Raw genomic sequence first — 13,026 nt, forward strand, 5'->3', positions numbered from 1 at the left:
CATAACAACCTTATTTGTGATATCCCACACCTAGAAATAACCCAAATGTCCAAGAGATGAGTGGATAAAGAAACCATGATATTAACACATGGAATACTATTAGGCCATAAAAAGGAATGAAGTATCGATATACGCTACATTGCATGAATCTCAACATAATTTTGCTGAGCGAAAGAAGCGGGACTAAAGAGCACATACTATATAATTATATTTAAGTAAACTTATTAAAAATTAAACTAGTTCCTAACGATGGAAAAGAGGTCATTGGTTACAGGGCCAACTTGTTAATGGTAAGGGACGTAATGGTAAAGGTAATGGTTAATGGTAGGGGAGGCAGGGAGAGGCAGAAGAAAGGGATTGCCCAGAGGAAGGAGGGATGACTGATAATGCTTATTATCTTGATTGTGGTGATGTTTTCTCAGGAATAAACAGGTCAAAGCTTATCAAATTGTATCCTTTAAATATACTCAGTTGGAAGTATGTTCATTATACCTCAACAAAACTTAGAAACCAGTGGCAACAACTCTGCTCAACTGTTATCAATTTCCTGGTTCTATGTGAGGTACCCTTCATACCTACTACATACCTCTATTTCTTACCATCTTTGAAAAGTGTTTGTGTTTATGTTTATCCTCTCAGTAGACTGTGAATTCCTCGAGGATGTCCAATTCATCGTCATACCTCCAGGATCTAGGTCACTGGTGTTCAAAAGTGTTTTGGAATTCAAAACTAACAGAGACCTTATGTGTATCGAGTACTCACTACATTGCAGGCATCATTCCACATGCTTTTATATCTGATTTAATTCTCACAGTACGCTGTGTAGTCGCTTAGATCATCCCAATTTACCAGGAACTGAAACTTGGTGAATTTAAGCACCTTGGCCTCCTGACAACATGAGCCCGAGTACCTCTGTCTCCAGAGCCCCATGTTTAACCACCAGCCCCATGTTTAACCAACTATGGATACCAAAAATAGTGGCCTACCTTGTTTTAAACATTACTGTCTTTTAGAATACGTTAGTGATGGGAACACTTTCAGAGAATTTGGCAAGTGGAGAGAAGAAAATTTAGCATCAGTAATCCTGCCACTGATGTTTACAGTTTGTTTATGGCATATTCCTTCCAGCTTGTTCCCTTGATCATTTATATAATTTACATAAGAACACCATGTACCTGATTTTAACTTGATTATTTTTTTCACTTAATAAGATATTTTTCATGTTAACAGATTATTGTCACAGGAGTACATTTTAATGGCTACAGAATATTTTGTTGTATGAATATAACATGATTTATTTAAACATCCCCTTACTTTCGGACATTTTGTTAGGTTCTCTTTTTTTTTTATTTGTAAATAAGGCTGCATTGATCACGTGACTTCATATTTCATTTCTTAAAGGTTTGGATTTTCTGAGAACAGATTTCTTATTTGGTATGAGGGTATGTAGAGAGCAAGTTCAGTGTTTTCATGTTTAGTCTGAGGCATTTACAAAAATGATATGTAAAATTATGTAAAAGTTTTGGAGAAACTTTTAACTAACAACCATTTAGTGATGCCTTTATTATGGTAATAAAGATAAGAATGTAGATTAGTCAGATGTTTTAGTGAAATTACCGGTGGGATTTTAGGTGAAATTTATGAAACAGTGCTACTGTTTTGTTACAATTTGTTAAGTAAGATATAGTAAAAAAAAAAAAAAAAAAATTGAAGACTCCATCAGTCTTCATTTTAGGTTTTGGTAAAGTTACATATCTCTATCCTTCCCTGCTAGGTAGTTTAGGAACATATAAAAGGCTAAGAGTAATAGCAGGAACCCTTGGAAGGAGAGGAGCTTTATGTAAAGTGTTTAAGCAGCTCAGATCACAAAGGGATGTGAACATTTTTTTGTGCGACTATCACATTTGTTGTGTAAACTCTCTAAATCAGTTGCCATAACAATGACCTAGTAGAAGTGCTCTTGCAAATGTCCGTTTAGATTAATCCCTGGGACAGATAGGACAACCTATGCAGGGAGTAAGAGCAAGCAAAGGCAGAAAGTAGAATTAACTCACTTTCGCCAAGAAGGTAGATTTAAGTAAGACCTTCATATTCCTTGCCTGAAATACATATTTATTCAGCATATGTAAATGAGTGCTTGGAAAGCTGGCATTTTCAGTTTTAAAAATTGAGGAAGAGAAGAGGAAAGTCGAGACAAAAATAACTGGCCCAATAATTGGTTCAGCTAGAGGTGGAACAGTTTAGCACAGCTTCTTTACTTTTGAAAGACAGGTAGGTGATGGAAAAGGCTCAGGGCTTTGCAACCAGCGCGACCTGGGTCTGAATACCGGCTTTGCCCCTTGCTAACCCGCAAGGGCTTGTTAGTCAAGGCTTTCTTATGTGTGCAGCGTGGGTAGAGCAATCTTATTTCTTAGCACATGCAGAATGTATTAGTTTCTGAATTTCAGTCGTTTCTTAACATTGAGAAGCTGCTAGTGCAAAACGAGGTCCTGGCCTACTCGGAGCTTGCATCTGATGGTGAAGGGGATGCCAGATAATAAACAAATAGACGTAAAACAAGTCAGGTGGTAAGTGCTCCGAAGAAAATAAAGCGGGGGAAGGGATAGAAAAAGCCCAGGGTGGAGGAAGGATTGTGCGTTGAGTGGAAGTGAGGAATGCTGTGAAATATATTGATATATAAATATAAATGTGTGTCGGGAAGCCCTCACCGTCTCTGGTTTGAGCAGAGATCAGAAGGAAGTGAGGGAGGAACCATGCAGATATCAGAGAGAAAGAGTGTTCCGGGAGGAAGGGAAGAGTACAGGCTAAGTTTCTGAGGCGGGAACTTGTTTGCTGTGTTTAGTCAAACAGCGAGGGGGTGAGGCCAGTGGTGCCCGGACGGAAATCTAAATGTTTTTGTGGAAACAGATGATTAGCTCAAGGTACAGCTAGGGGCCTAGGGGCCAGATCCTGAAAGGCCTTGTAGATGTCTAGAACTTTGAAATTCATTCCGAATGAGATAAAAGGCTACTGGAGAGTTGTGTGCCGAGGAGCAGCATGTGTTTTACAGGTTTTCATGCTGCCTGCAGTGTTAAGAATAGATCAAGCCAGGTGGGTGTAGGTGTGCTGGGGGGCAAGTTGGAATGGGGAGAGCAGTTAGGAGGCTAGAGCAGTTGTCAGAGGGAGAATTGGTGATAGGCATGGACCGGGGTGACCGATGTGGAAGCGGTTGGATTCTGGCTGGACACGTTATAAAGGATTTCCTGAGCGATTGGGTGGATGGCTAAGGAAAGGAGAGAAATCAGGGATCACTCGAAGTTTTTTTTTTCTTTGGCCTGTGCAGTTGGAAGGATGGGAAAACAGGGTGGGAGTGAACAGATTTTATGGGAGACGGTGGAAATCAGGACATTTTAAATGTGCATCCTCTATAAGTGGTAGTGGCTGAGATATGGGTGTGAAATTTAGGGAGGAGGTTGGACTGGAGGCAGAAACGTGGGAGCCATCAGAATACAGATGGCATTTAAAGACATGGGACTTGAGCTCATCAAGAGAGTGACCGTAGGTAGAAGATGGACCCTGGAGCTCTCCCACACGGAGGGGTCAGCCGCATGGGCAAAAACCATCAGAGGAGACTGAGACGGAGTGGCCAGTGAGGTAGGAAGACAGTCAATGAATGGAAGCATTGCAGGATATGGAGTGAGATCACCTGGTCAAATCCCGCTCGGTCCAGTGAGGCGAGGGTTGAGAAGTAACCAGAGCACTTGGCAACGCAGAGGTCACATCGAGCAGTTTGGGGATGAAACCTAAGTGTCACCTTAAGAGAGAATGGAGGTGAAAAGTAAAGACAGAGAATAAAGACCCCCCCCTTTTGAGGAGTTTTGTTGCAAAGGAAGCACAGAAACGGGAACTCTAGAGGAGGCCTTTCCTTTCCAGTTTGAACAAGTCCACATCTTCTTTGTGGCTTTCAAAATGTACACAGTACATTGTACTGTGGCTTTCAAAATGTGTAGTACATTAACACGTCCTGTGATCCTGCAATCTTTAAATTCATTGATAAATGAGTATTTACTTTGAGGCATTTGTTTTAGGTGCTGAAAGACCTACAAAGCCATGCAGGTTAGTTACTTGCTGCAGATCTAAAACTTGTGAAGGGCAGTTGCCCAAATAGCCACAGTTTTGACTGGGGACGTCACAGAAGGCCTCCTGGAGTCGGTGATATTTGAAGTGGCCCTTTACACGTTGGTAGAGTCCTTTGGAGCTTGGGACAGAGGGGCTTACGGGGAATGCTGGAAATAACAGCAGGAAAAGCTTCAGGCGGAAGGCATTTATCTGAATAATTAAAAGAATTAATTAGTGTGACTGTGTTTGTGGCTGGTTCAGATTGCTGAGTTGTCATCTAAGGGAACCATGGACAAAGCAGATACCATAGCCTGAATCTGGTTATAAAATAAAGCTTATATGATTTAATTGTATGCTAGAATTGTAGTAAGTTCATTAGTTTAAGCTAATTAGTTAAAGCTAATTTCGCAGTTCTGATTCTTAAATACTAATCTGTTTCTACAAAGAATTCCTAGTTTTTAATTTCACAAATTTTAATAAAAAGTTTAAAATCAGACCTGTGTCTATGAACTAATGCTTTGAGGAAAATAAGAACTTTATATTCATTACTTCCAATATTCAAAGTATGTTAAGATGTTATTAGTTTTAATCCTAAAGCAGAATGCTACATGTCCTCATTACTTTAATTGTACTTTTTTTTAGATGATCTTTTGATTCCAAGACTTAAAACAGGGTTCGGTTCATCAGTCTTTGTAAAAGTCATTTTTAGAAAATTTGAAGCAAAGAGTTTATATTATGAAATTTTAAAAGTAATCCTGTCGTTTTTTTTTCCCCTCTCACATTAATATTCTAGGAGTCCAAGATAAGAGATTACATATGCCAAAGTTATTTCTTTTTGTCTTTAGGAAACGGAGTTATTTTTTCCTTCGAGTGGAGTTTGTGGACCCGCGAACACCGCTAAATTTACCAATTGCACCTGTTGCATCATTAAGCCCCATGCTATCAGTGAAGGTAAGTGCTGTGTTAAATACAGTGTATCCAAGTACATTTTGTTAATAGGAGCTTATTTTCTTAGTTCATTTTTTGATGTATTTCACAGCAGAAATGAAAATATCATTTTAGCATTTTTTTCCTTTGAAGCCACGTGAGTAAAGGTAACATGAGTGAAAAATCTGTCTCCACTTATATTTATCTGCATATGTGTACCTTTTTTAAAAAGGCGTTCCTTGAGGTGCTGATTGTGACCATGCTTGTCCTGCTTAAGATCTTGATTCCTTGACTTTAAATCCGCCTCCTCCCACCACATAACCGATTTGCTTAATTCACTGAAATAGGTCTTAAAACAATGTCTGCAGTATGCCCTGAGAAAGCTGGAGAAACTTCCTTCAGTTCTTAGTATATGAAACAAAGTTCTGTGAATACAGAAATACATATTTGTACACATACATACATATACACATGTGCACACGTGCAGAGATAGGTAGATATATATATATGGCTATATACTGAGAGTGTAAACTTTTTTCTTTATTTTTCTTCATCTGTTTTATTCTGTTGTGTGCATTTTTGTGAACTATTCCCAATTCTTTTGGAAATGAGATGGATAGAATTTAAAAGATTGCCCTTAAAAAAAGTAGAATATTCTGAATAATAAACATAGGTGAATGGGTTTTTTTAGTTTTTTTTTTTCCCCCAAGTATCAAAGCAATTCGGGTATACAGTAGAAAATTTGGAAATAAAGTGAAAAAGGAAACAGTAAAAGTTACCTGGTTTTCCATTGTCTTGACATTGTTAATACTTTTATATTTCCTCTAAATTCTTTTCTTCTGAATATGTGGATGTGTGCATGTAATTGTTGACATGCATTGTTAAATTAAACATGTTGAATGACATGTAATTGTTAACATGGTTGCAATGTATGTCCATAGGATATTGTTTTAATTTTAGGGAGCATTTTGGATGCTCTTAATTCTTCACGAATATTTTAATAGTTGTACACCATGCAGTCATAGAGATGTAGTATAATATTTGGCTACGTAGGTTGTTTCCAGTTTTTTGATGTTAACAATAAAGTTTTAAAGAATATCTTTATACATGAATATTTGACAGTATCTCTAGTCATTTCCCCTGGCTAGTGTTCTAGAAATAGAAGTATTGGTTGAAAGGATATGAAGATCCTAAAGATCTTGTTGCATAATTAATACTTCTTTAATTATTTAGGAAGTACTTTAATACCTTGTAAATCCTTAGGACCACAGTTATAGGGAGCTAACATGCACAATCGGTAACGAACATTTATGGAGACCTTTCCACCATGTGCTAGGCTGTATACCGAGTACCTTATACATTATCTCCTTTCGTCTTCATGTCAATTATGCCAAGTAGGTGGATATATCATTCTTTTCCAGATAAGTGAACTGAGGCTATCTGAGAATAAGTTATTTCCCCCAATTTAGAGCAGGGAATCTAGGATACAGACCTGGTCTCTTCTACCCTCCACGTTCTCTCCTCTACGTATACGACTCCACAGCAAGATGGTTACGGTAACACGGTTAGCAACACTTCCACAGGAAGGAATGATACTATTTGAAAGGGCTGGTGTTGACAGGCTATGAAAAACAAAATTGGGACTTTATGTTGCATTCATTTCTTACCTTGGGATGAATACACACACACACACACACGCACACATTTATACCCAAATATGCACACACACATATGTGTACGCATACATACATACATACATACATGTATACACATACACATACATAATATGCACATATATACATATATAATACACATGTTTTATTTTATTGTTATGTTTTTAAAGTTTATTTATTTGGGGCGCCTGGGTGGCTTAGTCGGTTAAGCGTCCGACTTCGGCTCCGGTCATGATCTCAGGGTCCGTGAGTTCGAGCCCCGCGTCGGGCTCTGTGCTGACAGCTCAGAGCCTGGCCTGTTTCAGATTCTGTGTCCCCTTCTCTCTCTGCCCTTGCTCTGCTCGTGCTCTGTCTCTCAAAAATAAATAAACATTACAAAAAAAAAATTTTTTTTTAAGTTTATTTATTTTGAGAGAGAAGGAGAGCATGAGCAGGGGAGGGACAGAGAGACAGAGAACCCCAAACAGTCTCTGCACTGTCAGCGTGGAACCCAGCGCGGGGCTGGCACTCATGAACCACGAGATGATGACCTGAGCCAAAACCAGGAGTTAGGTGCTTAACTGACTGAGCCACCCAGGTCCCCCCCCCCCACACACGTTTTAATATGATGCGACAAACTCTTCTTGTTTAAAAGCTTCAACTTCATTAAAAAGCTTACCTTTGGCATCTTAATACATTCAATTGGGTCTGCAACTGTTTTATTTTTTTCTAAGGAAAAGTGGGATGCATGGAAAGGCAGGAATAAAATAGGATTCTAGTAAATATGGTTATTTACTTTAATAATTGCATAAATATAACTGAAGTAATTAAAGTGATTAAATGAATGGTGATGTCAAAATGATTTATATTATATTTATACAGGTTTAAATCATTCTTAGAGCTATTTTTTAAAAGATTGGCTATGTTTCATGTATTTATATATGATACATAACGTTAGAGGCATATGAGTTGATTGAAGGAAATTTTGTAAAATCTGGTCAGATGGCAGAATACTTTTAACGTTGGCATTTTGAGGCCTTTGTTTTTCTTTTCTTTCTAAATCTCAATTTTAGGGATCCTTTTAGACCATTTTAAAATGTGTAATTAATCCACTATAGCTTAGAGTTAAATTGTGGCTGCAGTGAAATGTAGTTCAAAACCTCATGTTGAATTTATTGTTAGATTTACGTGGGCCCTTTCAAGTGCTGGCATATGTTTATCTTTTTCTATAAGGATCTCACTTCCCGGTGTATTTAATTTCACCTGTGGTCTAGAATAGGTATGAGGGAAGAAGGGATTTTTTAAAAAGGTGGTGTTTATGCACGAGCAGTTGAAATAGAATTGGGTCATTTCCTTCTGTTGACTGTCACCTTCCCCAAAGAAGTCCAGAATAGTTTCAGCCAAGCAAACCTGTTGCTTAGTACAGTGAGAACACGCCTTGATGGTCTTGGCAGACTTCACTAGGGAGAGAGAGTGGGCCTGTATTGTAGGGTTTTGGGTGTGACCTTTAGAGATTTAAGGTGGGTCTTAAATCTTGCACTGATCTTGCACAGATCTTGCACTGATCTGATTGAAGCTGGGTAAAGTTCATGATCTAATAGTTTAGGATTAGTGGGAACAGTGAGACAAAGCTCTTAACTAAGTCTTGTTAAGTACACAGTTCTTGGATAAGTGAGTTGTTTGTCCAGTTGAGGGAATACTGTGGACTGTTTGAGTAGTCTATTGTTGGGGCAAATGGACTTTTGGGAAGTTCCTGAAGCAAACAATGAAGTTATTTACTGATTTATAGCCTTATCTTTGGGTAAGAATTTCTTGGCACAAATAATAAAGTCATGTGGATGTAGGCAGCCTCAGTTCTTAGCCCTATAGTTAATTTGTATGGATGTGGAGGTTTACTTCTCGTAAGAGAGCTAGAAAAAAAGAGAGCTTAGTTTGCAGATGAGGTGGCGGGGAAAAATGATGGGGTACACTTGGGGCATCTGCCGTGTTCCTGTACGTAGATTAAAGTACATTTTGTCACTTGGGGACTCAGGATTTACAAGGGAAGAAAAACAAGGAGAATGTTCTTATGTTCTTTTTTCTTTCTTAATTTAAAAGCTATACAATGTGTTTGTTTTGATGTCCTCAGTATTATTTCCGTGTAGCTAGTTTAATTCCATCAATGAAATGAATTATTTTTACTCTGAAATCAGGCTGTGTAGGTTTGTCTTTTGGCTCTGCTGCTTTCTAGCTGTGGGAAATTGCATTAAGTATTGAACCTCTTTGTCCCTTGTTTCCTTATCAAATAAGTATACTTATCAAATAAGTATAATATAGCACATCATCTTAAAAGGGTAACTGCAAGGATTAAATGCACTGACAGCAACAGTTAAATGGCTAAATGATTAATTAAATGGTTAAATGTCAGGATGCATGTGTTAAACACAGTGCCCAACTCTTAACGTGCTCTATGTGCTCGACATTCCTACTATTATGATTACTACTCTATTCGTACTGTAATTTTCCCCTCAGGTTCTGGTTCTAACTTAAATCCATGCAGGAGGCTCCTCACTTACCTCTGGTTGATTCAGCAGTCATCAGCTGTTCCCTATTCCATTGGGCCATTGTGGTTGGCCCAGGGTGGGGTGGGGAGGAGAAGGTGGCAGCCAGTGCCGGGATGGCTGCTTCTGCCCTTGTGTCACCCAGATTTAGCCTCTGAAGTACTAGAGGCCTGAAATTTTGTTGGAAAATTTCCCTTCTTATAACGGATTTAGGCATTAAACAGTTTTACTGCATTTTTCAAAATACTGTCCTTCCTGAAATGTCATTTCTCCCATAGTAAAGTGAGTCAAGGTGGTTTCTAAGTTTCCCCTCAGCCTTTAAACTTAAACCCAGTATTCGGTACCTCAGTGTTGTGTTTTGGCTGTAAAATTAATGCTATGTTCATGGAGACTGTTTCAAAGCATGTTGGATTTTATTTTTACAAAGGTATGGAGAGACAGCGTTGGGGTCTGCTTGCATTTAATTAGTTGGGAAGCAAATTACTTCTGCGAATTCTGGCCAGTTGACAAATTTACCCCCGAATTGACTCTGATATGCTAACTAGCACGGGATGAATACCAGCAAGGTCATGTTTATCACGTTTTTCACTTTTTAAAATTGGGTTATTCTTACTCAGACTCTCTTGCAGAGTTTTCATTTCCGCCCCAAATGGTAGTTTGATGCTAGGTAGGCCCAGAGCCCCATAAGACACGTGCCACCAACTTGGGCTGCTTGAATTGGTTAAGTTCTTAACTTTTTGGTGTGAGATTTCCTCCAAGTAATTCAGCCCCTGGAACCCTGTGGAAGAGGTGTGAAATTTTTGGGTGCAAAGACATTGGATGGAAACATCGTAAATCTCACTTTGTTCCAGTGAAAATTCCTGGAGTGGGCCCAGTTTTCCTTAGAATGTCACAGTTTTGGAGTTCTGTGAATGTTTTATGTTCTATCTGAAAGAGTAGACAAAACAGTGGAGGGAACTTATAACAGATGCACCAAGTACATTGAACTACACATAAGACCTTTGCCTTTGAGTGCATTGAGTGTAGCAGCATGCATTCTCAAAACACAAAATTAGAGGCAGTGAAAACACCTAATAGATTTGTATGTTATGAGGATGTTAAATGAAATCAGTGATTTTTTAAAAAAGTTTATTTATTTATTTATTTAGAGAGTGTGAGCAAGGGAGGGGCAGAGAAAAAGGGCGAAGAGCAAATCCCAAGCAGGCTCCTCACTGTCAGCCTGGAGCCTGACGTGGGGCTCGAACTCCCGAACTGTGAGATCATGACCCGAGCCAAAACCAAGAGCCGGATGCGTAACTGACTGACCCACGCAGGTGTCCCTGAAATTAGTGATTTAGAAGGAATTTCAAGAGGCAGTGAAAGCATCCGACTTCGGCTCAGGTCATGATCTTGCGGTTCAGGAGTTCGAGCCCCGCGTCAGCTCTGTGCTGACAGCTCGGGGCCTGGAGCCTGCTTTGGATTCTGTGTCTCCCTCTCTCTCTGCCCCTCCCCTGCTTGTGCTCTGTCTCTCTCTCCTTAAAAAATAAATAAACATTAAAAAATTAAAAAAAAAAAGGAGTTTCAAGAATTTTGCTGGTTTAACGATCCTGAAGAAGCAGGTGTGTATTATTAGGCTATTAAATGTTTTTTTATTTTGAAATAGTGAAATTTTGTTTGCTAATATGTTTCGAAATCTAATAGCGTTTAAAGTAAAATATAAGTCCCGAGGATTGTCAGCTGTGACGACTTGACTGAGGGGTAGAGGGAAGATTCAAATCTGGTTAATGAGACACTTGAAGGGCTTTTTCTCAAGGATAGCATCACAAAAACAGTTTTAATAGTAATACCAGTTCACATTTGTGGAGTGCGAAGGACTTTATGTGAATTATTTTATCCTCAAAACTATAGCATAGGGAGTATTTGAAGCGCATGTCACACTGAGGAAGCCTGAGAAATGAAACGTTAAGTAACTGGCCAAAGTCACTTGCTGGCCACCAAAGAGTCAAAGCTCTTAGGTGGTGGCGTTGGGATATGCACCACGTTTGCCTTCATTCTGTCTCATTGTACCATTTTGCCTCTACATGGATTATCACTTAGACCATCTAGATTCCCGTCATCACGTTTCATGGATTATTAACCCATTTTACAGGTATGGAATCGAGGCATTAGAAGACATAGTTAACATCCTGGCATGCCTACGGAAAGCCATCATGGGTAGAAGGTTATTTAATAATTGGTATGAAGGGTGACTTTAATTCCTAACATCTTAACCGGGTGAAAAATACAGTTTAAGATAGGACTTAGAGAAATTATTGCTGTTCTGGTCAATAATGGCAGTTAAGAGATAAATAATAAACAAGTTCTTGAGAATTCTAAACTTAGAATACCTCCTTAAAACTTTTCTAGTTAGATGTGAGTAGTGCTTTTTATATTCTTGAAGGTGTTTAGTCGCTAAGAGCAGTCCTTGTTTGTTTTCTTTTACATTTCAAGAATCTACTTTTTGGGGTGCCTGGGTGGCTCCGTTGGTTACGCCTCTGACTCTTCATTTTGGCTCAGGTCATGATCTCACAGTTCGTGGGATCGAGCCCCTGCATTGGGCTCTGTGCAGACAGTGCAGAGCCTGCTTGGGATTCTCCCTCTCCACCCCCCTTCTCTTCCCCTCCTCGGATCTCTCTCTCTTCCTCAAAATAAACAAAGAAACATTTTTTTTTTTTTAGAAAAGAATCTACTTTTCTTAGGTATCATTTATTTACACTTGTTTGAGGTCACTCTCCCTTGCTTCTGCACTCCAGTGCCACTGTCTGCCTTTCAGATCCCCAAATACCCCTCACCCTTCTCTCCTTGAGACTCATTCCTTGCTTTCCATTTGCATGGAGTGTGTGTGCCCTCCCTCCTCCTTCCCCGGCCCGAAGTGTCATTTCCTCAGGGAAAGCTAACCTCACACCCCTAGAAGATACTAGGTTCCCAGTGACATGTTCTTTCAGCATTCTGCTTTTCTTCGGAGCCCTTAACGCAGGTTGCTGTTATATATTAATTAGTCCACATACTGTATATTATGTAGTGATTTTTGACTAATGATTTTGTGTGCCTCCTCCACAATATTACAAACTGTGATGGCAGAAACACTCATTCTTCTCTAAATATTTTGCACTCTTCATTGTAAAATATTTTCTTTTTTTTTCTTCCTTTTTTTTTTTTAGTTCACGTGTTATTTCATGTCTACACATTGTCAGAGAATGAGGTCCCTGTGATAATTGGTTCTTTGAAATTTGTCGATGTCCTTTGTTACTTAGTGCATGGTTAAATTTTAAAAATATTTCCAGTGTGTGCTTGAAAAGAAGGGTATTTGTTGCACTCTTCTCTCTTTGTATAGAAATAACTGTTGATTCAAATCTGTTGTTCAGATCTACATCCTTCCTCCATTTTTTCTTTTTTTGTCTGGCTTCTGAAAAATAAGTTTTTAGACATTCTCCCATGTTAAAATTACTCATTCTTGTTATGAATTTGTCAGTTTCTCCATTTAATTAGGACTGTTTTTGCTTTGTATGTCCTGTAGCTACATTGTTATGTATGATTATTACATCTTTTTGTTTATTACTCGGTGTCCTACTTCATTCTCCTTAATGGTTTTATGTTGTTTACCTTAAAATAAGGTGGCATATCCTTTTTAAAAAAAATTTTTGAGCCTTTTGCCTCTAATACATATCTTATAGCCACTATGGCTGCATTTTGTTTTATTTCTACTTTTAAAGATTTTTATTTTTTCAGTCTTAGGATAGTTGAATTCAACCTCTTGCCATTTATTATAGTTACTGATCTATTTGGATTCC

At 38.6% G+C, this 13,026-nt stretch overlaps 1 protein-coding gene across 2 annotated transcripts in view; it reads left to right on the top strand.

The window, feature by feature from the left end:
• The window catches only part of NME7 (NME/NM23 family member 7), a 255,908-nt gene that overhangs the window by 78,694 nt on the left and 164,188 nt on the right, over window positions 1–13,026 (top strand). For both annotated transcript variants that reach the window (XM_015062301.3, XM_053209845.1), the window contains exon 7: window positions 4,944–5,049. In XM_015062301.3, coding sequence (XP_014917787.2) covers window positions 4,944–5,049 — 106 coding nt within the window. The remainder of the gene's footprint in view (window positions 1–4,943; window positions 5,050–13,026) is intronic.

Source organism: Acinonyx jubatus, chromosome E4 (genome assembly GCF_027475565.1).
Source record: "Acinonyx jubatus isolate Ajub_Pintada_27869175 chromosome E4, VMU_Ajub_asm_v1.0, whole genome shotgun sequence".
Lineage (NCBI taxonomy): Eukaryota > Metazoa > Chordata > Mammalia > Carnivora > Felidae > Acinonyx > Acinonyx jubatus.